Below are 24,248 nucleotides of genomic sequence, written 5' to 3' on the forward strand. Positions count from 1 at the left end.
GCGCTGTCTCTGTAGCTGCTGTCTCCGAGCTTCGCTGTGCCTTTGGCCCGTGTGCCCCGGGCGCTGCGGGGAATGGATCGCACATTGCGCTGGGCTCTGGCTGCGGGAGGCTCTGCGATTCCAGCAGCGCTGTTTGCACAGACGCGTTACGCCCCTGCGCTGCCGAGGGGGTGGGTGTGTTTGTCCCCGATAAAAGATTGGCTTCTGCCCCTCATCTGCCCCAGCCGCCGGAGGAGCTGGGACTGCCCGCAGCTCTGCAGGACAAGGGAGAAGCCCATTTGCTCCTAGAAATGGGCAGGAAGGACTTCAATTATCTTTTCCTCACCATTTGCTGCACAATGGCTCTGAAGCTGAGCTGTGTCAGCTCCGTGTCTGTGGCAGGGCTGGGATATGTTGTTACAGCAGCTCTTGTGCTCTCAGCTGTGGTAAGTGAGGAACATCACAGTTAAACACTGAAAAACTTCTGGTTCCAGCTACTTCCAGGAGTCCCTCTCCTTTAACTCTGTCAGTTTTTAGTGGGAATTTGGTAGGATTCAGACAGACTGGAATCATGATGATAAAGTTCATTCTTTTCCCTCTTTGATATCTGATTTCAGCTTAGGAATCACTTTGATACCTAACTTACTATTTTGCTTTCTAGCTTGTAACATCCTTTATTTCTGCCTTGAAAACTGAGCATATTTTACTGTTGTCCATCAGCTGCTGTGAACCATCTTCTTTGTCAAAGTACTGAATGCTTCTACTGTGATATTGTAATGTTTTCTTCCCTGTTACCTGATAGCTCTCAAAGGTGTGATGTGATCGATGGACAGACTTCATTGCAATACACCAGAAATGTTTTATTTCCTTTCAGAATTACCAAAGTGAATTCTTTTATAAGAAAGTGTTCATTATGTTTATTAAAAAAAAAAAAAAAAAAAAAGGATATTGCACTGTGTTGATATATTGCATAAGGATGGCAGTAAACATATTAAACCAAAATTGCAGTGTCTTTAGGACAGGATGTTGTGTAAATTAATGTAATTCCTACAAGGGAGCAGTTTAGTAACAGGTCAGAACAGAAGAGCCTTAAGAAGCCTGTTAATTACCTAAATATTCAATGATATTCACAGCATTTCCCATTTGGTTTTAGAAAACCTGTAAATCATGTTTGTGCAGGATGTACAACAAGTGGAGTTAAAAGGAGTTTCTTTCCCACAGCCTAGAATGACAAGCTTCACTTATGTGCCATACTAAAAGTTATAAATTAGTAAGAAAAATACAGAGATTAAAATCCAGAGAGAGACAATAGAGTCTAGAAGAGGATCAGCCAGTAATAAGCCAGGAAGTGGAGGTGATTGGAAGTGAAAATTAACAGTGATCAATGGAGAGGGATTCTTTCCACACACATCCTTATTTTTCCCCCTTCAAAATGCAGTGCACAAGAGAAAAGGAAACTTTCCACTTTTTGCCTGGCATAACAAGTTAGGAGATGAGAAGCTATTTAATTTAAAGATTTCCTTGTGTCCTGCCCACTGAACAGCACCCTCTGTCTCGCCCCCAGCCTGTCAGCATGGTGGAGCACGCCGAGTTTCTGAAGGCTGGGAAGGAACCCGGCCTTCAGATCTGGAGGGTGGAGAAATTTGATTTGGTCCCAGTGCCAAAGAACCTCTATGGAGATTTCTTCACCGGGGATTCCTACCTGGTGCTGAACACCATCAAGCAGCGCAGCGGGAACCTCCAGTACGACCTGCACTTCTGGCTGGGTGAGTGCTGGGAGTGTCCCTGGGACACAGAGCTGGGAGCCCAGAGTGACCCTGGGCCTCTGCTCCAGCCATGGCCACGAAATGCTGCCCAAGGAAAGGAACAGCAGCACAGTGAGAGTGCAGGCTGGGGGTAAATAGCTCTGCTCGGGTCAAGTATTTGTGTGGTCTCTGCAATAGAGTACAGCCATCTCTGATCCTAAACCCTACACCCTAAAATCCCTTTTCCTGGGCAATGGGACTGGTAAGTTCTGCAGAGGTTCACAGGGAAGACCAAAACCTCAGGTGAAAAGTCTGGCTGGAATCCTTTCTGCCTGAGAGGAGGGAGGTCAGGTGTGTTCCTCCTGATCAGGGATTTTTCCCCTCTCCCAAGTGCCCTCTGCTGTCCATGTCACAGAGTACAGAGTGCCAAAGCTTTCCCCATAGCCTGCAAACCCCAGGCTCTGACAATATCACAGTTGAATCTGCTTTCTCCTCGTGTGTTTGCAGAGTTGAGTGCAGAGGCAGACCCTGCATGCCCTCTCTGTGTTTCAGGTGATGAAAGCTCTCAGGATGAGCGTGGGGCTGCTGCCATCTTCACTGTGCAGATGGACGAGCACCTGCAGGGGAAGGCAGTGCAGCACCGCGAGGTGCAGGGCCACGAGTCCCCCACCTTCCTGGGCTACTTCAAATCTGGCATCAAATACAAGGTGGGTGACAACTGAATCTGCAAGAAGTGGCATCCTGCCCAATTCCCAGGAGAGTCAGAATTGCACTTTTTCCAGTTGCTTAAAAGCCATTCTCAGCCAGATGTTTTCAATGAGTTGGAACTGAGCAGGGTGGAGAACAGCAGATCCCAGTGGGAGAGATTTGGCTGAAATAATAATACACAAGAAAAGCCCCAGAAAGTTTTAGGAATCAAGCTTTTGTTTTTCTTCAAGAGGCAGAGGAAAGAACAGTCCCAAGGCACCTGGAATGAATTTAAGAAGCAGCAAAGTTGATGGGAAACGCCTACCCGGGAGATTTGATTTCTCCCCACTTGCATAACAGTTTGACCTTGCAGTCTCTGTGCTCAGCCCACCCTCCCAGCATGTGCAATGTTTTGGTAAAGGAGATGAACAGTAGTGGGAGTTACTCCTCCCTGCCATCACAATAAAGTGGGAAAGAAGTGAAAACATGCAGTCAAGCAGTTGTGTCTGTTAGGAATCCAAAGGCTCAAGGAAAGTGATAGCAGGTCACATGCTTGCAAAGTGCTGACATTTCCTCATGTCTGAGACTTTCCTGATCTTTCTGGTTTGTTTATTTCCCACTCGCTTGTTGTTACTTTTGTTCATTTAAAGTTGGTTGTGCTTTTTGTGAGGGAAACTGACGTGGGTCCTTTTGCCTGCATTGATAAATAATTCCCAGTTCTATCAGCAGAGAAAGTGAATCCTGAGCTTGGGATAATTTCTGGTTGGCAGGACATGTTATACAGATGGGAATACACTCTTCCCCCAGCCCTGGTGTGAATCCTTGCTCCTGTGTTTCCCCCCAGGCTGGTGGTGTGGCTTCTGGCTTCAGGCACGTGGTTCCCAACGAGGTCACTGTGCAGAGGCTGCTGCAGGTCAAGGGCAGGCGGACAGTCCGGGCCACGGAGGTGCCTGTGAGCTGGGACAGCTTCAACACAGGGGACTGCTTCATCCTGGACCTGGGCAGTGTGAGTACCACGTCAAAGGCAGGGGTGGCAGAATTCAGGGGGCAGGAGGTCTCTGACCTTCACGTGAGTTTTATTTTCCCCCATCTCGGTGCTGAGCATCCTGAAGCACTGACATTGTTCAGTCCCAGCTGAGTCCTGTCTCACCTGGAGAGGTGCTGTCATGCTCTGACACCACTTTGTCCTTCCCCAGAACATCTTCCAGTGGTGTGGCTCCCAGAGCAACCGGCAGGAGCGGCTGAAGGCCACGGTGCTGGCCAAGGGGATCCGGGACAACGAGCGCAACGGCCGCGCCAAGGTCTACGTGTCAGAGGAGGGATCCGAGCGCGAGGAAATGCTCCAGGTTATTCCCTCTGTGCCTCTCTCCATGCTGGAGTGGCAAGTGGGGTGTGAAAGAAAGGTGGGGTGGGTGCTCTGTGTGGTATAAACACACAGCTCAGTGCAGAGCTGGTCCTCTGCCCCACTGGAATTTCAGAGGGAATTTACGTGACTGATCAGGAATTCTCTTCCACTCATTCTCTTGACTGGAGCACCTGGGAAGGAGGATGTTCTTGGACTGGCTGGTAATGATTTCTCTCTCCCTCACAGGTTCTGGGACCAAAGCCCAATTTGCCAGCAGGAGCTTCTGATGAGACCAAAACCGACACAGCCAACAGGAAGCTGGCTAAGCTGTACAAGGTAATGAGGAGCCCTGACATAACTCTGGGGAGAGTGGAGTGATCTTTGTGAAATTGGATGGAGGTCAATAGCAGAGAGGAGCTGAGCTGCTCCGAGTGCTACTCCTGCCTCACTCTGCTTCTTAACAAGTTTTATGTATGAGCCTTGGTTGCTCACACTGCATATCCCTGTACTTTCTGTTGGTTTGTCACCACTTACAACTGTAGTGAGACAGCTGGGACTTGCAGGAATTTTTGAGAGAAGGGTGGAGTGTGAAACAAATAAGGGAAAGAGGAAGTTTTCCTCTGTGCTGTCAGGCATCGTATTAGGAAAGTGACAGGAAAGAACTAAAAACAGTGAGCCTGCAAAGCAGGACCTGCCCCTTTCTAACACCCAGATGAAGCCATGACTTGGAAGGTGCCGTTTGCCATCAGCTGTGTGAGTGGAGAAGAGTGTCTGAGACTATCTGGGAGGAATCTTCTCTAAGCAGCCTCTGGTATCCATGGGGTGAATATCTGCTTAGATAGTTTGTTATGTGGCACTTTATGCATCAGTCAGTAGAGGAACTCAGATTTTTAACCCCACTTGATACAGGGAGGCTGTTCCAGTTACCCTTCAGTCCCTATGTGTAGTTGGCTTGCTTTAGAAGATATTTCCTTTGCACTGAGGATATTTCCCATTTTGGACCAATCTCTCCTTGGTCCCAGCAGTATGTACTTTGCTAGAAATAATTGAAATCTTCAGAGCGAGTATTATGTTTTTGCCATTTTGTTACTGTGTCAGAGGTATCCTGTTTGAAAACAATAGTGCCTGCAGCAGCCAGTGCATTTAAATGGATTTCCCTTCCCCTCCCTGAGTTCTGAGCAGCAGGGAGCAGAGGGTGCCTTATGTGACCTCTGTGCTGTTTTGTGACAGGTGTCCAATGGGGCTGGGAACATGGCAGTGTCCCTGGTGGCAGATGAGAACCCCTTCTCCCAGGCAGCCCTGAGCACAGATGACTGCTTCATCCTGGACCATGGCACAGATGGGAAGATCTTTGTTTGGAAAGGTACCTGAGAGAACTGGGAGAAAAGAATTGAATTAATATCATAACTAGAAAGGTTGTTCTCTCTCAGCCATCACAACAGGCATGAAAGAGATCCAACAATGGTCATTTCTTATTTGGCATCATTTACCTGGAAGGCTGGGCCCTTTTGGACCCTTTGGCAGAAGGTACCTGGGACGGTTTCTTCTCTGGGTAAGAAATCCTGACCCCCTTTCTCTCTATTTTCATTAAAGGCAAAGGTGCCAACTCTGAAGAGAAGAAGGCAGCACTGAAAACAGCCTCAGAGTTCATTGACAAGATGGGTTATCCCAAACACACCCAGGTAAGGACCTGTGGCAGCCCCAAGCACTGGGGTCACTTTTCTGCCACATGGGCACTGCTGGTAGTTAAAGTTTCTTCCTCTCAGATAGTCTTTTACCTTTTCCATGACCTCTTCTGAAAGTGAAGAGTAGATAAACCTGCTGTTCTTAGGGACATGGTTCTAAAGGCTCATTCCTTTCAGATCCAAGTCCTCCCTGAGAGTGGAGAGACACCTTTGTTCAAGCAATTCTTCAAGAACTGGCGGGACAAGGACCAGACAGAAGGGCTGGGGCAGCCTCACGTGTCTGGCCACGTTGCCAAGATCGAGCAGGTCCCTTTCGATGCTGCCACCCTGCACAGCTCCAAGGCCATGGCTGCCCAGCACGGCATGGAGGATGATGGCTCTGGCAAGAAGCAGGTCAGTGGTGGCACAATCCCTCTGGGAAGCTTTCCAGACTTTTCTTTGCTACTTGATGGCCTTGCTGCAAGAGCCAGGAGGCCACAGAGCCGTCAATGCTGAGGTCTTGGAACTACTGGGGGAATTTCTGACACCAGAAATAGCAGCAGGGTCTTGAAAACTCTGCAGAAAAGTGGGGTTGATTGTGATTCCACAATTTCCCTGCACTGTGGACATGAGTTTATTCCTCTTCCTGATTATTCTCCCTGTTGCCATCCCATGTATGAATGTCTTGGAGCACCTGGGTTCATGACTTTGAGCATAGAAGCAGGGGTGGAGCTGGGCTTGAAGGGGCTGAGAACTGTCCAGAAGCCCACAGCGGGCCCGGCCGAGGTTTGGCTGTTTAAAGCGCCCAGAAAAGCCTCAAAGCTCCGTTCGGGACCCGCCACTGGAGCGGATGGGAATTGTCCCGTCAGGTCCCGGCAGAGGGCGCGGCAGCACCGCCGGCTGCGGGATGCGGAATTGGGGATAATTCCGGGATAATTCGGGGATAATTCTGGGATAATTCGGGGATAATTCGGGCCGGCAGTGGGCTCGCTCTGCAGCGCCTCTGCTCCTCTCCCGCCAGATCTGGAGAATAGAAGGCTCCGAGAAGGTGCCGGTGGACCCCGCCACGTACGGGCAGTTCTACGGCGGGGACAGCTACATCATCCTGTACGATTACCAGCACGACGGGAAGCGAGGACAGATCATCTACACCTGGTACGGGACTTACCCTGGGGCAAGTCAGGAAACGCTGGGGCTGCGTGGGCCTGCGAGTCCACTCGGAAAATCGACCACTGCTGGTTCCTGCTTTCAGAGGATCTTTGGGGGATAAAGTTTCACCCTGGATAACTTTCCCTTGCAAACAAAACTATACCAGAGGTCTGGGATGTTTCATTTGACGTGGAACAATGGAGGGAATTACTGTGTGAACATTTTTTTTTCCAACCCCCCCAGTTATTACTCACTTCTTTGGATCAAGCTCTGCTTATCTAGGAAAGGTTCTTATCTCCCCCTGTACTCAGTGTGCTACAATAGAGGATAAGGAATTTCTCCTTTGTGTTGAAGGAAGTGCTGCAGAGATTCAGTATCAAAGGGTTCCCTTACTCCTCTTGATCTCTGTAAGGTGTGTGTGGGGGGAAAGGCTGAGAATAAAGCTGGGATTTGGCTTTGCTCTCCAGGCAGGGCGCCGACTCCACGCAGGATGAGATTGCAACCTCTGCATTCCTCACAGTACAGCTGGATGAGGAGCTGGGAGGCACCCCTGTGCAGGTAAAGAGACCCAGCAGAAACCAACCCCAACACTGGGGGAATAAAGAATATATTTATATATATATATATTAAACACCTGGCCCAGCTGGGTGCTCTGTGAATATTCCAGCTCAACAGAGGGTTGTAAAAGCCATTTCTGGTTAGTCTTGCACTCCTCAAAACTGACAGGGAGTTTCCTTTTTTCAGAAACGAGTAGTGCAAGGGAAAGAGCCCCCTCACCTGATGAGCATGTTTGGTGGAAAGCCCTTGGTTGTTTACAAGGGTGGAACCTCGAGGGAAGGAGGCCAGACTGCTCCTGCGGCAACGCGGCTGTTCCAGGTGCGCTCCAGCACCTCCGGAGCCACCAGAGCAGTGGAGGTACGTGAGGGACAGCCAGCCCTGGGGTGGTGAGTACAGCCCATGATGGGAACAGGATCCACTGGAGATTTCAGTTCCCTCCATGGAAGAGGAACTTGGGCCAGGACACGCTTCAGAGCCCCAGTGCTCTGAGAGAAAACGCACACAAACCCCTCTGTGCAACAGCAAAGGGGAGAGTAAATCCTGCTGAGGAGAGGGCAGTGCTTTGTGGTTGCAGGAACTCCCCACATTTCCAGCTTCAAGAGGCTTGTCCTTGTTGACACAGAGGGGTTGCTGTTAATGATTGATCAATGTTGGCAGCACTGCTCTGCCATGGGCTCCCTGGTGAGCTCCTCAATCTCCTGCCATAACCACCAGGACTGGCACAATGACAGCCAGGCATTCCTGCTATAGATCATGTGTACCTCTAATCACACATTGAAAGAGTTATTTACTCTTCCCATGTGGAAAATCTAACTCATCACTTGGATACAGGGAATACTCAACACATCTGACAGCTTTCCATGCTCATATGGAAAATCTTGTTTGCAGTTTATTCAACTGTAGGTTCTGGTTTGATTTTGAAAGCTCCCTGTAGAGGATGGTTACACCTGACACCTGCAGTGTTTCTTCTTTTCAGCTGGATCCTACAGCCAGTCAACTGAACTCCAATGATGCCTTTGTCCTGAAAACTCCCTCTGCTGCCTACCTGTGGGTTGGCCAAGGAGCCAGCAACGCTGAGAAATCAGGAGCACAGGAGCTGCTGAAGATTCTGGGAGCTCGCCCAGTACAGGTTGCTGAGGGCAAAGAGCCAGGTGAGGGGGTCACAGTGGAGTCTGAGACCATTTCTGTGTAGCTGCACATCCTCAGCAATTATTTCATGGGTATTCTGTCTCCCAGAACAAGATGTGGACATGGGCAAGAGGGGCTTCTCAGGGTATTTTCATTGTTGAACAGCACTCTCATGTATGTCTGCAGGCCATTGGGACTTCCTGACCTGGAAGAACGCTTCGAGTCCTGCCCAAAGCATAACCCTGGTGTGGTTCCATGAACAGGAGAAGCATCAGTCTCTCTCTCTCTCTCTGTTTTCCAGACAATTTCTGGGCAGCCCTGGGTGGCAAAGCTCCGTACCGCACCTCGCCCCGCCTCAAGGACAAGAAGATGGACACGCACCCCCCGCGCCTCTTCGCGTGCTCCAACAAGAGCGGCCGCTTCACCGTGAGTGCCTGGGGATGCATCCAGCACCCACCTGGCACAGGGGACAGGCTCAGGCCCAGCTGCTCTGAGCCCCCCGCCAGCTTACCCCTGATCTTTGTGTGCTCTGTCCTGTGCAGATAAAGTAAATGAAGCCTGTGCTCATCTGAACCCTGTTTTTTTCAGATTGAAGAAGTTCCTGGAGATCTGACTCAGGATGACCTTGCCACAGATGATGTGATGCTCCTGGACACATGGGATCAGGTATGTCACGTTTACAGGGGGACAAGAGGAGCTAAGAATAGGCACAGATTGGCTCTAGATTGAGACCTGAACCACAATAGCCAGAGGTGCTGTTATATTACAGATCCAGCACACATCAGCCACATGGCAACTCAGACCTGAATTCTGATGTTTTATGGAAAAATGTTCAAACATCTGCTACTTTCCCCTGACATTAAGCTAGTGTAGAATTTGTTCAAGGGTCTACAATGCATGTAGATAAAATGCAGGCAAAAAACTTCCCATTATTGACCAATAGAACTTTGGCTATGTTGGTTGGCAACCCAGGTACACCAACATGAGGATTTTCTGGTTTGTGTCATGCTCTGTTCACTGAGGCTTCATCTAAATTATCCCTTCATAAAGAGAATGATTGATGCTGAAGTAATTAATATTTTTATCTTTAGGTCTTTGTATGGATTGGGAAAGATGCCCAGGAAGAAGAAAAGACTGAGGCACTGAAGTCTGGTAATATCACATTTTCCTCTCTGAACTATCCCTTTCTCCTTTTCCCACTGTGTGATCGTGACTCAGGCAATTCTTATTCTGACAGGCGTAGATAAAACCATAGGGTCCAAACTTTCAGCGGGTGTTTTTGTTCAAATGGCCCATGTGAAGCTGCCTCTCTGGCAGCCCTTTGGCCCCAGCTGAGCTGCTGCTCTGCAGGGCTGGTGCTCAGTGAGCTCCCTCCCTGTGTCCCCAGCCAAGCGCTACATTGACACAGACCCCTCCACGCGGGACAAGAGGACCCCGGTGACCATTGTCAAGCAGGGCTTTGAGCCTCCCACCTTCTCTGGCTGGTTCCTGGGCTGGGATGATGACTACTGGGCTGTGGATCCCCTGCAGAGAGCAATGGCAGATGTGGATGTGTGAGCAATGTTTGAAACAGAGCAAGTTCAGTGCCTTCAGTGCCTTCAAGAGCTCCTTCCTCCTGCAGGATGTATGTTAACGAGGGAATGATGTTAATAGCCAATTAGCTGTGCAATAATTTCCGAAAACAATCATGACCAGTCATTGACCCTACTCATTGCTTTGATTATATTTAATACAATAAAGCTTGTACGAAATATGGGAAGAACAGAAATGGTGGGGTTTGTTATGAAGAAGAAAACATTAAAGAGCAGCTGTAGATCCCATGTTTGAACACACCTTAGAAACCAAAACCTTCTTTGTGCCACCTTTTGCACATGGACTTTTTAGTAAAATGTTACAGAAATTATTTTGAGGAGTTTGGAACTGCTTTGCTTTCCCCTCTTCAGAATTATATGCATTTGAGACCCTGACAAACAGTATTTTACTCTTTCAGAAACTCACTCATACATAAACAGCATGTTTTTTTATTCAGGATGAGAGCAAAAAAGCATCTTGTGCTATCAACAAGAATTCACAGGGGTGGCACCTGCAGCAGCAGCGGGAGTTACAGGGTGACTCATCTTCCCCAAGGATTAACCTGGAGCTGTGCTGTGCCTCTGCTTCCCACTCCAAGTACCTGAGCACAGCAATGCTAATTATTCCAGCTTTGTTAACTGTTTCTCCCGCTCCCAGCCAGAAGTTAAGCTCAGCTTACATCAGCTGCCACCTTGACAAACACAGAGTATATTGCTTTGGTGTTGCAGAGGAAAACCTGCCCAGCAGACAGGCAGAAAAACAACAGCACTTGGGCATCTCCTGCCAGTGACAAAGGCACAGCGTGTCGAGGCACAGGTACCCAGGCCTAAATCACCTGTAAATACAGAGCTGATTGGAGCAGAAAGGGCATAAGAAACTACTTAAGGAGTTATGCTGGCCAGTGGGAGAAGGGCACTTACATCAGTGGTCTTGTCATTTCAGTTCCACTGCCTCGTCCCAGATTCTATGGATGTCAGACTCAATGCTGGTGGCAGCCTGACGAGTCTTAGTCTTCCCTACGTTGGCTCCACCTCTTCTGTTATTAATCCGTTCTACAGGGGTACAAAACAGGAAGTTTAACAGCTTGGGTTATGTGACCTGAGGCCCAGCTGCTTTGAGGTTGAAATGTAAGCCCTTATTGACACAACAACCACTCCAGGTCTGCAGAGAGCAGCACCAACAGGTAAAGCACCAGTGCAGTGCCTTCTGTTAAACACCACTTGTCCCTGCTGCTAGTTACAGACATGTCATTTCCTACAGAAATATGGTTGTAGATCTGGATAAAATGCAGCACTTTGGTTTTTAAAACATTTTTAGGAGAAACAGATGTAGAGCCTTTTCAGTGCTTTAAAGCAGTGCAACTCTATGCAGACACAGCCTCATAACAACGGCAGCCCATCGGTGACCACAAGCACGTTGTATCCATAACTACGGCATGTTTGTGCCATTCATGGGTGGCAGAAAGTCAGAAAGTTTCACTAACAACTGTTTCTCATCGATGGGGACTGGTTTAGAGAAAACGAGCCTGATTTTCAGGAGCCCCCAGGACACTATTTCACTTCCCTTGCAGGGCTACAGACCCACTTTGTAGAAGGAATAATCCCAAATGTTGGATCACCTCTACCACAACTGGTTTTCTCTTCTTTTGAAAAGGAAGTTTTGGATTAGAGGTGTTCCACCCAGGACAATATGGATAAAGCTTAGTTATCTCAGAAGGAGTACAACCTGCTTGTACTCCTTCTGAGAGGCTTTCAACTTCAGATATTGCATGTCCACATTCACAAACATTACATACAAGTTCTATAACACACTCAATAAAACAAAAAGGTTCCTCAGCAAACCCACTTTGCTAACACTGCCACCAGCTACAATACACAGTGAACTCAGTGCTGCAAACATGGGCTGACCCCGAGCTCGCCCCTCCCAGTCTCCTACTCTGTCCCACCTAGGAGGCCCTGCAGGAGGTTTATGGGCAGGGGGAAGACGATGGTGGAATTCTTCTCGGCAGCGATGGTGGTCAGGGTCTGCAGGTAGCGCAGCTGGAGAGCAGCAGGAGACTCCGTGATCACCATGGACGCCTCCTTCAGCGCCTTGGACGCGTTCATCTCCCCCTCGGCCGCGATCACCTGCGGACGCAAACGAGTCACGCTGAGCTCGGTCCTCAAACTGAACCCCAAACAGGAGGAGCAGGGAATGCACAGGCTGATCTCAGCCCTAGGCAGGTACCACCCTGCTCAGTGACCTGCCCTGGGCACGTGCTTCCACCAGTCACAAGCTGCTCCTGTTTGCTCTCCAGGCCCCAGTGCCTGCTATCCTCCCATCCAGAATGAAGGATCACAAAAGCTGCCATCAGGTCTTGAGAATGCAATGCAAGTATTTATTCTATCTTCAAAAGCTTTTGTGCTTCTTCCAGCACTGCCTCTCAAAACCAGAGGCACTCCCCACAGATAGCTGAAATTACTTTCTCCCTCAAGCTGTACTTTTTTGTATCTACAAGGGCTTGAGAGGGAATGGTGTATTTCTTACTTGGGAAAAACCAAATCCAGCCCCCAGGCTGATGTCATTACCTTGGCTCTTGCCTCCCGGGCAGCCTCTGCTTCTGCAGCCATGGCTCTCTGCAGCTGGACAGGTAACTTCACATCCTTGATCTCCACACGTTCCACCTTAATGCCCCAATTATCTGTTGCATCATCAAGTGTGGCCTACAGAAGGCAGGACAGGTAAGTGAAGCCACACACCTGCCTCAAATTAATGCCCAAATATGAAAAATGACCAATAAACCAAATGAATTCTCTTCAAATTCTCAGACCTTCAGGGCTTTAGTATTTGTAGTATGATGTGACAGCTAAAACAGCACAACTGTTTTCAAGTAACAAAAACTCCCAGAGCTTGATTAATGAATTGAAAGAGTTCTGTGGCACAGTTTCCTTCCACAGTGAAGGACTGACACAAGGATCCAGGGAAGCCATCCTCTCCTGTATCCCTCATTCCCACATGCTAGCCCCACTGGCCCTTGGTGCTTTAGTCCCTCATTCTTATTTTACACAGTGCCCTCCCAAGAGATCTTGTCAGGGCTTTGCCCACAGCTCCAAATCACAACTGATCACTCAGAGATAAAGTAAATCCCCACCTTTAAGTGATCCATGGGATTGCTGCTTTACCTGCTGTGTGATGGATTGCTCCAAGATGCTCCTACCTGCATGCTGCGGGCAATTTCCTCACGGTCAGAGAGGATCTCAGAGAGGTTTTTGGTGCCCAGGACGTTCCTCAGGGTGGTCTGTGCCAGGAGCTGGGTGGCTGAGTCAGCGTTGGTGACGTTTGCCACGGCCAGGGTGGCGTTGTGCACCCTGTAATAAACCACTCCATCCACGTTGACTGTCACCGAGTCCTTGGTCAGGATCTGAAAAGCAGTGGGGAAAGTGCAGAATATTCCATAAATACAAGGTTAATTATTAAGACAATCACGTATTTGTTTTACTACACCAAGCCCTGGTTTCCCACTGTCTTGAAAACCAAAGTCCTTATACATATATGCTGCATGTGAACGTGCCCCAGTGTTTTCACAAACTTCCCAGTACAGCTCTGAAAAGCTGAGACTAATTATGGGATTAGAAACTTGTCAGTGAAAAGCACATTCCATTCACTTTGCCCTAATGTTATTTTTAACCCACTTCCTTGAAAACACAGAGGAATCTGCAAGTCATATCACTGACAGGAAAAAGAGAAAAGGCAGAAATTATTTACTCTGGAATTCATCTTCACCTGAGAAGGTTTAACCAGTGATTCTGGCAAGGAATCACACCCAGGCAGGTCCCAGTGCTGCCTTTCAGGGAGGTCTCCCCAGGGCTGTGTGAGGCAGCCTGACAGCAGGGCTGTGGGACTGTGCTGCACAGCTGCACCTCCTGGGACAGGAGGGTGCCACTGCTCAGGGGAGCTCAGAGAACCTCGTTCCATGGTACACAATTCCCTTCAAGATTCACCTGCCCTGTCCCTTCCCAAACGACCTCTTTTAGCAGGCTTTTCATAACACAAAGCTAAAGAATGAGTAGCATGCACAGAAATCATGTTGAACAAATAAAAATTGATTTCTGCCCCTATGTAAGGAACACAAACAAACCTAAATCCATAAGCGTAATTTAATCAAGTCAAAAGAAAAACTGGATTACTGATGGCCTCACTAATGGTACATCAGCAGCTGCAAGCACATTCTGCCTGCCAGTGATTAGGTTTTTCCCAATTACCCTTTAGAGTGTACCAGGACAGCTGCCATTTGTCTCAATCTACAACTAACCATGAGCAACAAGCCCACAGCAGATCTGACAGGAAACGGATGCAGCACACAGGTTGAAGGGAGCATCTCTGTGCCTCAAAATGCACCTGATACATGAGTGATACAGTTATAACCATCAGGATACAACCTATTTTTAGAGGGACACTTGGGTTTTATTCTTTTGCTATCCATAGAGTTGGCAGCACTGAGTTCAGCTGGCTTAATGCTCTGGAGACATTCTGCTACAAAGTTAGGATGTCCAAGGAAAATCAGACTAGAAATCAAAGTAATTTTTTTGTTCTTTATGACCTGCCATGAGTGTTCCTGTGCAGGGCAGGGCACGGGAGCCACGTGCACACCAACCCAACAAAGGGAGCTGACCACTCATTCCACCAGTTGCTATAAATAGCATTTGATGTATATTCCAATTTCATCCCATTACTTGAGCCAGTTTATACATGTAGATAAATTGGCACAGGACAGATCCCTGCTGTGCCTGGAAATCTTCCAGATTTCACAGAGGCAATTAGAGAATGTAGTATGAAGCCCAGCAGCCTTCGTTTCAAACCCCTCCCATTCCAGCTCTCAGGCAGTATCCAATTATCTCATTTGGTCCTCAGAGCATCATCTGTCTTCTTTCAGTGCTCTTCCCTTACTGGATGACATTTCTAAGGGATATATGTATTCTTCACAATACACTGCACCTGCACAGGGAATCTGTGCTCAAACTGCACGTTACCCAATACTGAGAGGGGAGAAAGAAAAGCAAAGTGCACAAAATACAAAGTGCAAGGACTTTAGTAGATGCAAAGGCAAATGCAAACTCACCTCCTGAGGAGGGATATCAAAAGTGATGGTTCTCATATCAACTTTGATGAAGCTGTCTGTGCAAGGCAGGATAAAAAACAAACCTGTGCCAAAAAATCCATTCAAGAAGATGTGAAAATGAGTCATTAGAGCAGACAAAGCTTGTTAATGCAATAAGGTGAAATCCAACTGTTGTGGCTGTACAGCTCTTTGTGAGGAACTCAGCAGCACAACACTTGTTAGTGGCTTCCAAACCAAGGTAAGATTTTCAAAAATGCATGCTGAGAAACTTCAATTTATCTGGGTATCATTTACTTAGAGATTTTTCACATTTGGAAATAAAACAGCCCCAAAACTATTAACAACTACTTTTAAAAATGTTCCCCACACAGTTACTTGTGGGGCCTAATTCTGGCAAGCACCAATCTCCTCCCTTTTGTTCTGGTGGCTCACTGAGATTCTTCAGCTTTCCAGCAATGTGAAACATTGCAAAGCCTGGGTGAAAATGAAGGAAGAAGCCATTGCCCCTTTGTCACTTTGAGCAGCAGGAGCAACAGCTGAAAGTAACATTCTTCCAGGTCTCAGAGTTTCTAACAACTTGTCAAAACCATCAAATACTCTACTGGCTTCTGTTACTTTTGAAGGACATTGAGGCTTTCAGACTCATTGGGTTTCACTGATACATTAAACATCTTTTTTCAAATAACCCATTTGATGCCATTAATCCTCCCTTTACATTTAGTGCTTTGGATTCTGCCTGCAGATCATACATTAACAAAGGAGAGCTGGGTAGAATTAAGTTTGCTGCCTTCTCAATCCAGAGTACAAATCAGAACTTTATGAGCTGGAAGAGACCCACGAGGCTCTTAAATTCCTGCTGTAACACATCCTCTTACTGGAAGTTACAGAATTCTTGAGAAATCCATTTGCCACTTTACTGCAATGTCTCTACACTATGATTGTTTTGCTGGTGACTAATTGGAGGAAATTGCTGTCCAGGACATACCTGGTCCCTTTGCTCCCCCTTTCAGGATGCGTCCGAGGCGGAAGATGATGACTCGCTCGTATTCCTTGATAACCTGGAACAGATTGTTGGATGTATGGATTGTTGTACATGATGGATTCCAAATTATGTACACACCAGGCTAGGACAGTCTTGAGTCTCAAATTTAATACACACTTCTCTACTGGCTGCTTTTGAGAATTTTAGCTAAAACTTTATTGTCAAAAACCAAAGAGCAAAAGGAAAATATCATTACAATAGTCCACAAGAAATATTCCTCAGACTCTCAACAGGATGGCACCTGGGCAGGTTCAGGCACCAGCAGAGCCATCAGGAATATCCTGGCAACAACACAACAAAGTACAGCATTTGTGACCCAGCAGGGATTTTTCCAGCTCCAATTCTGATGCCACATCAGCCAAGCCAGGAGGAAATAACTCCTCCTGTCTGGAAACTGCAAACATCAACCTCAGAGGGATCACAGGCAGCACTGCGTCTTCAAATGTGTCACGTGCAGCCACATCCATGTACATAATTACAGATTTCTATTTACACACTTCATATTTAGAAGAGTGATGTACAGGGAGATATCTTTTAAAAAAATAAGTTCTGTAAGAGTAGTTATGGGTTCTTGCAATTATTTTGATCCTTCAAATGAGCTTATTTACTAATGACAGCTGGGCAGATGTAGTGAAGACATCAATGCAGGAATTATTTTGACCAAATATTATAACACCACTTTTATTTTTTGTTTGAATGCACTGCAGTGTTGAGGTCTACTATAGCTCAAGAAAGAACAGAGCTAGATTAATTTGTGTTTATTTTCTCAATAAATCAAATTGAGAACAATAATAGCCACTCTGCATTGCTGAAAGTTTTAATCCACTTTAGCAGTGAACAATTTTACCTTTATGCACATCCATATTGTTATAGGAAATGTAATAACAGTGAAAACAATCGAGATCAGCACCAGGATCGATCCACAGAAACCGAGGCCAGAGTTGTCATCATCTACAAAAGAGCAGAAATTGTCACTTTTTAAAACCAAGAGTGCCTATTAAAGTGCCTAAATTGGATATTTATGTTAAATGTTCCTAGAAATAAGTCACTGTTAGCACTACTCCTCTGGCCAAATGCATTAGGTTTAGATCCGAAATCAAATTAAAAGCCAAATTCTGCTCTGATTTTCATCGGTCTCTAAGTTGTTCAAGACAGCTGAGGACAGAATGCTGTCCAAGCAGCATTTATGCACAAGTGTACCAACACTGAAGTTTCAATTCCCAAAGGCGTTTCTCTCCCCAAGTTCTTCTAGCAGAGTGACTCACAGGCAGCAGTGGAAATCGTGTTCCTTTGTTTTCTGACAAGTCAGAGGAACCTCATGGAAGGGGTAGAGCACAAATGCCCCCAGCTGCCAGCTCTGGGACAGCATTGCTGGGACTGGGTTCTGTTCCAGCTGTAAGGGGTGCACATCTAAGCAAACCACAATTCTCACACCCGTTGGATCTGGGAGGTTGGATAAGATGAGGTATAAGATTAGCTGAACATGAAATAAAACCTCCATAAAGAATTTCTTGGCCAGAAGCTCCTCATGCCTTATTCCTCTATCAATGGAAGACACCTGAAGGTAACTCTGGGATCAAATAATGAGCTGGTGTTTTCAAAAGCTCCCCAGCTAAAGCCATGCCAAAATGTGGCCTGGGAGGCATCCACAGAGCTACAGGAAGTTTCTTTTCCTGCCAGCTGAGACTCCTAACGGGCTGCCAGGAGCCTGCTGCCAAGCAGGGATGCCCCTGGGTGTCCCAGCACTCACAAACATCACCCTCCTACTCTGGAGATTCGGAATTTCATGCAGAAGTCACACCTCAAATGACGTCAGATTTCAAGACTGAGCAAAGAGGATGCTTTATTTAGCACCAATGTGTTGTTTTTCACAATACAAGAAGGGAGAGAGATGCTGTCTTGTGGAAAACTCTATGAGATACAAGTGACATGCCTGGCATTGGTGGGATGAGCTAGTTCTGCAGCTCCTGGAGGTGATCTCCACCCCTGCCCATCCCACAGGCTGAAAACAAGGGCTTGACCCACACCAAGTGCTGGCTGACAGTATCCCTAAACTGCCACTGGAATTTTCTCTGAGCTAAAAGGCAGGCAAGCCCCCACCTCGGATTTATGGCCTGCTGTGGTGGGCAAGTCTAAGCAGGCAATAAAAAAAAAATGCAAATATTCTTGAGCAACCTTTTTGAGAAATAAACCACAAAGAGAAGGGTTATTAAAAAAATAAAAACAAAAACTTAATTGAATCAGCCTTCAATGCCTTTAAGGCTGACTGGAACAGTTACCATTACTTTAGCAAGAAATTATCACTTGGACAATCAAACTGTATTAAGAATTTATAATACACACTTAGTGCTGGAGGCTAAGATGGAAGGGGAAAGTTCTCGTTACAGCTTGAGTGTGGCACATGGTTCATTTGTGATTTATTTCCTTCTGCAAAGACTCCACAATTCAAATAAGCACACCACAGTCAAACACAGAAAATGTGCCCTGATGAAAACAAAACGTCAATTTCAAAGTGAATTACTTGTCTTCACAGATGCTTCACAGAGCATTTCAGATGGGAAAAACCCAAAATTTCGACATCCAATAACCAAAACTACATCTAATGCCACTTACTCCATATTTTATTGTGATCACATGAGAGCTGCAGGAGAAACCACCTCAGCAGCGTGTTCAGGAAAGGCTTGCATTGACACCAATGTGACCATGGTGAGGTATTAATAACTAGCCTAGTTACGCATGAAATGCAGATCCTCTCCAAAGATATCAGAGCCAGGATGTGCCACTGGGCACCAGGGCCAAAGAGATCCACAGTTATTTATACAACAACTCAAATTACCCAGCCAAAGGCTTCATACACAAAGCTTTCTTATAAACACATTTCCTTCTCTGGCTGCAAACGAGAAAAGCGTAGAATAAATCAGGACTTTTCCGTTGCCTGTTTCTGAACAATGGAAGTAACAGGAAAACATTCCAGCTTCCAGTGAGTGAAACTGCCAGTAGTGCTCAGTGCATCATCTCCAAAATGTCCTGATCCACCTCATACACTTATGCCTCCTAACTGGAAGGACAAAACCCACATCAATAATGATACCAAGAAGTAAAAATTCAGTACAACTCATTGCCCCACCTGAGGACTTCTACCACTTCCTCCAGTCACACCTAGACAGCATTTGGCTTTGGTGAAAAGCCACAGTAGTGTCAAAAAACAATCTTTAAGTTCTCCTTGTTCTTGTTTACTGGTGCAGCGTCCCAGAGATTACTTCTGTTGACTCTGTCATAATTTCCGTAGTTTCCCCCTCAGTGACCCGAGTTACTGCACAGGAAAGGAAATCACACACCACAGAAACCCACCCGAGTTACGCCACCGGGGCAGCTCAGCTCCCGGTGATGCTCCGGCACGGAGCGGTGTGAGGACCTGCCGGGAATCACCACCGGCGGCCGCGGTACCCGAGGGGGCAGCGGGGTCAGTGCCCCGTTAGCCGGGGCTGGAGGCTCAGCATCCCCCGTTAATCGGGGCTGGGGGCTCAGCATCCCCCGTTAACCAGGGCTGGGGGCTCAGCATCCCTCATTAACCGGGGCTGGGGCTCAGCATTCCCCGTTAATCGGGGCTGGGGGCTCAGCATCCCTCATTAACCGGGGCTGGGGCTCAGCATCCCCCGTTAGCCGGGGCTGGGGGCTCAGCATCCCCCGTTAGCCGGGGCTGGGGGCTCAGCATCCCCCGTTAGCCAGGGCTGGGGGCTCAGCATCCCCCGTTAGCCAGGGCTGGGGGCTCAGCATTCACCGATAGCCGGGGCTGGGGTCGCTCCGGGGCCGCCGGTGACCCCTCGGCAGCCGGGGCTCCGGGAAGCGGAGGCTGCCCGGGAAGCGAAGCACAACCGCTCCTCGCTCCTCCCGCGGGCTTAACTTCGGTGAAGCATCTTCAAACTTTCCTCCTCGACTAAATGAAGCAAGAATTAAAACCGGAACAAAAAAGCGGAGAGAGACACGAAGGCGCCCCGCGAGGAGCGGCCGCTGCGGGGCCGTTTGGTGACAGCCCCTGCCCGCTCCCCCTGCGGCCGTTACCTGCAGCCCGCCGGGGCTTGCCAGCTTCCTCGTCTGACATGGTCCCCGTGTCCCCTCAGAGCCGCCTCGGCGTCAGTCCCGCGTCCCCTCCGAGCCGCCCGTGCGCTGCCCCGCTGTCGCCGCCGCCGCCGCCGCTCCCGCCGCCTCAGCACGGCGGTCCCGTCGCGGCTCCCTCGGCGCCGCCTCAGCGCAGCCGCCGCGCGCCCGCCCCGCCCCGCCCGCGCGCTCCGCGTGGGGCCGCCCGCCCCCGCCGCCAGGGGGCGCCACCGCCGCTGAGGGCGTGAGGGAGCGGCCATGGAGCGACCCCCGCCCGCCGCCGCGCCCGGCCCGGGACAGCGGAGGGGAAGCGGCCCAGGGCAGGGAAGGGACAGAGGACCGAAGGAAAAGGCACGGAGGACCGAAGGAGAAGGCACGGAATGAGCGGCCGGCCCTTCGGGCAGCCACCGCCTGAGGTGAGTGAGCCCCGGGCATCCCCTCGTGAGGGGAGCGGCGAGGAAAGTTCCAGCTGCCCCGGCCTCGTGCGTCGTTTAATGTTCTGTGAGGTTTTATTGCTTTTCTTCCCCACGTTCTCCTAATCTCACGTGGAGAGTTGGGATCTTTCATCCCTTTTGGAAGAGGCCAGAGTAACAATTTCTGCTGCTTTCCAAGGTCCATCCTTGGAAAGAGACAAAGTCTGTGCAAAAGTACATCACACACACAGGCATTGCATACCAGATTGTTAAATCTGACAAGAGTTCCAAAGTCCAATTCAATATTAGTGTGAGTTATGAAGTCCATAAATAATTACTGGCTATTCTTTAACCTTTATTTCTCTATGGGATATTGGTAATTAGTGGGAACGTGCAAACGTGCATCTATCACGTTACACTGTGTACTGAGAAAGGGCAATTGCTTCTTCTTCATAAAACACATTGCAGCCTATGAACAAAGTGGTATTAGACAACTGAAATACTTTTATTTTCAGTGTTGATGTTATTCTGTGTTAAACTCTTCCTTGGAAGAGCCTAAATGGATAGCCTGAATCTTGCTGTCCATTACGTTCCGGAGGTGTGAAGATTTTGGTTTGGTAGCACAATTGGTTGAGGCAGAGGTAGGAGTGGAGCTGAATGCTAAATGTACTTGTGGTTCTTGATGTCTCCAAGTGACAAGAACAGCACTGGAGAACGACCACCAGTTTCTCTAGTGAGGATAAGATCCCTCTTGAACACTCTTGCTATTGCTGCTGTGAGCTCCTCCTGCCACACTGGTGCCAGTTGACTTCAGACTGATCCAGATGAGCAGTATGTGAAACCAAAGACTAAATCTGTCTCTGACCTTTTGAAAGTCCTTCTGTCCATTATCTTTACTCATATCTTTGCTATTAATACATTTACATGTGCTGACACCTGCTGTTCTCATATTAGTAATTCCACAACCTTTTTGTCCTACTGTCTACAACTTTGTGAGTTTGCCTATGCTCTGTGTGTAACACATGGGACTAATTCTTCACATGGGTGAAAGGAAGGGAGAAGCTGTGAGTTGCCTAAATGAGAACTGATAAATAATCATTCTATGCTGAAGTTGTCACCTGCAGGCAGCTCGTAAATGCCACGATGAAACTTTCAATGCAATGTGATATTTGACCAGGGGTTGTAAATATCACTACGCTGTAATTGAATGAAAATCCATGAGATTTCATGGGCTGGTTGACCTTAGGATCTCCTGACAAATAGGCTGGTTTAGAGTGAATCAGCATTGATAGGGAAGGAAGGGTGTGCTGGAAATGGGAGGGAAAGGCTCTGTGGAAAGAGAAGATGGACTGTGAGGAGCCCCTGTCCTCCACAGCAAATTTGCCACTAGAAAAATCTGAGCTATGAGATAATGGTTCTGTGATTCTATAGGTGCTTTGAAAATTTATACAAAGTGCTCACTAAGAGATGTTTACCTTGTTTCAGCAAGGAAGAGGAAACTCCAATTCATTTCCCCTCTCTAAAGTAAAAAATAAGCGATTAAAACCTTTCTCCTCCATGAGCTGGAATCCCTGGTTCAGCAGTGTCTCAGCTGTGTAGTGATGTACAAATTTATGTTGGCGTTTGCTTAAAGAGGAAGCTTCTCTCTAATTTTAGATGGGTGCATTCCATTATTTATTCTTTGGCTGTTTGCCAGGGAAGTTGGACAAGCCCCTGGTGGGGTGGGCAAGGACGGCGCTGTCCTGTGGGGCATTGCTGCCATCTGCTGCCATCGGGCTGCCCCTCCACAGGGCATTCCTCGGGCACTGACCAGCGGCACAGCTTCCCTTCCCTTCCCTTCCCTTCCCTTCCCTTCCCTTCCCTTCCCTTCCCTTCCCTTCCCTTCCCTTCCCTTCCCTTCCCTTCCCTTCCCTTCCCTTCCCTTCCCTTCCCTTCCCTTCCCTTCCCTTCCCTTCCCTTCCCTTTCCCTTTCCTTTCCCTTTCCCTTCCCTTCCCTTCCCCTTTCCCCTTTCCCCTTTCCCCTTTCCCCTTTCCCCTTTCCCCTTTCCCCTTTCCCCTTTCCCCTTTCCCCTTTCCCCTTTCCCTCTCCTCTCCTTCTTTGCTAAATAATAACATTGGAATATCTTCTCTCCTAATTTTTGGTTCAATAACTAAAGGAGATTAAGAACCTGATTTCTGTCTGCCTAGAAGAAAACAGTGGACTTGCAAATTGATTTGGTAATCTCTAGGCCTTATGAAGAGGAACATTTCATGGGATCTTGACTTTATTATTTCCATAAGTCAGTGTCACTTCAAAGATGAGAGTTATGGCAGCAGGAGCTCCTTGGTACTGCCCTGTAGCGAAGCCTTGTTTATTTAACCTTTCCTTGAATTCCAGTGTGTCTGGTGAGGAGTTATTAGAGTCCTCACCACCAACACGGATCGGGAGTGTTGAGCTGTGCCAAAGGCGATCCTCCCCACGCAGGATATTTACTCCCAGCTGTGCTTTGTCGCTGGGCTCCTTCTGCAGTGTCCCCAGCTGCCGTTAGATGTCAGCAGGGCACTGAGCACAGCCTCTGCTCACAGCCCTGCTTGAGGCTTCTCTTGAGTGCAGGAGTTTTTGTCGCCCCAGTGGTTTTTTTAAACTCAGTTAAATAAATTGTAGTCCCCAAGGATTATGGAATAATAGCAAAGGCTATTCCCGAAACTGTTGTTGATTCTTACTTTAAAAAGTAGCTGGATGTGGAATATTCCGATTCATAATTATGGAGCTGGCTTATTGCACTAAACTTTATGTGTAACCTCAATTTTACTCATGCTCTTCTAAACACATGGAGTGCTGTGAGCTTCCCAAAGGGCTCAGCCATGGCATGGCAGTGAGGTGTGCTGTGTGCCTTATTACAGTGTGCTTTTCTCAGGTCACAGTACATTTTAAGCAACTCTTACCATTGGTTTCCAGTGCTGTTTACCATTCCAAGTTTTGAAGGGTGCATTTAAGTATGTCAGGACATCTACCGGGTTCCTGCTACATATGTTTAAATATTTTGTTGAATTTTTAATTCTCTGGAGAGCTTTTTCACTTCCCTTATGCATTTCCAGTAGGTCTGGCTCCATATATTTTGGCTTTAATCTTTAAAGCAGTGCTTTGAATCATTTTCCCCTAAAACATCTAGAAGTAATCAAACCCAGGATTGCAAGTTCTACAAACATTTCCCACGCTATAGCAGCCTGCATTTCATTTAGTTGCCTATTTTTATATCATGGGACTATTTGTTTTCAGTGGAAATAAGAGTACATATATGTTGGATAATAATCCCAAAATAGGAATGTCCTAAAATCAGGTTTCTTTAAACAGAGTCATTTCTCCCACATTAAAAGATTCATAGTTTAAAATAGTTTTGAGTCTGGGAGGTTCATTATTTTTATGTTGTTTACACTTGGAGAATACAAATGAAAATCATTCAGAGCAAAGCTCCTCCTGAGCTTTGGGGCTGCTGTACCTGGATTTACAGGAGAGAGCAGAGATCACAGCAATCTGCCTGTACCTGGATTTAATAGGAGAAAGCACAGATCTCAGCAATCTCCTGTACCTGGATTTACAGGAGAGAGCAGGGACCACAGCAATCTGCCTGCCCTGTGGGGTGCTGCTGCTGGGGGCATCTGAGCTTTGAAACAAATCACTGTGCAAAATAATCTGCATTATTTTCCTGACTTAGGATACTTTCATTATGACAAGTATCAAGAAAATCTGGTCAAATTTTCAGCAGATAGTTTTGCTGCAAACTATGAGT

General features: G+C 47.6%; 2 protein-coding genes across 3 annotated transcripts; one reads left to right on the plus strand and one right to left on the minus strand.

Annotated features, from left to right (window-relative positions):
- Positions 1–205: 205 nt before the first annotated feature.
- GSN (gelsolin) lies at positions 206–10,158 on the plus strand. Its single transcript, XM_063174915.1, has 17 exons — positions 206–425; positions 1,544–1,745; positions 2,277–2,431; positions 3,256–3,417; positions 3,608–3,757; positions 4,003–4,092; positions 4,987–5,119; positions 5,350–5,438; positions 5,619–5,834; positions 6,442–6,575; positions 7,037–7,127; positions 7,314–7,484; positions 8,104–8,278; positions 8,557–8,681; positions 8,844–8,921; positions 9,347–9,407; positions 9,643–10,158. Exons 1-17 carry the CDS (start codon positions 291–293, stop codon positions 9,810–9,812), a joined length of 2,337 nt encoding a protein of 778 aa, XP_063030985.1. The 5' UTR covers positions 206–290; the 3' UTR covers positions 9,813–10,158.
- A 98-nt stretch (positions 10,159–10,256) lies between these two features.
- On the minus strand, positions 10,257–20,147 carry STOM (stomatin). Of its 2 annotated transcripts, XM_063174917.1 has the most exons (9): positions 20,030–20,147; positions 16,815–16,918; positions 15,911–15,983; positions 14,926–15,008; positions 13,024–13,227; positions 12,395–12,529; positions 11,773–11,953; positions 10,748–10,879; positions 10,257–10,662 (listed from the first exon to the last, which is right to left on the minus strand). In XM_063174917.1, exons 1-8 carry the CDS (start codon positions 20,067–20,069, stop codon positions 10,761–10,763), a joined length of 939 nt encoding a protein of 312 aa, XP_063030987.1. In that variant the 5' UTR covers positions 20,070–20,147; the 3' UTR covers positions 10,257–10,662; positions 10,748–10,760. The 2 variants fall into 2 exon arrangements, with proteins under 2 accessions (XP_063030987.1, XP_063030986.1); XM_063174916.1 differs by having other exon boundaries at positions 10,257–10,879.
- Positions 20,148–24,248: the final 4,101 nt, after the last annotated feature.

The sequence above is a fragment of the Melospiza melodia genome, chromosome 22, assembly GCF_035770615.1.
Source record: "Melospiza melodia melodia isolate bMelMel2 chromosome 22, bMelMel2.pri, whole genome shotgun sequence".
Taxonomy (NCBI): Eukaryota; Metazoa; Chordata; class Aves; order Passeriformes; family Passerellidae; genus Melospiza; species Melospiza melodia.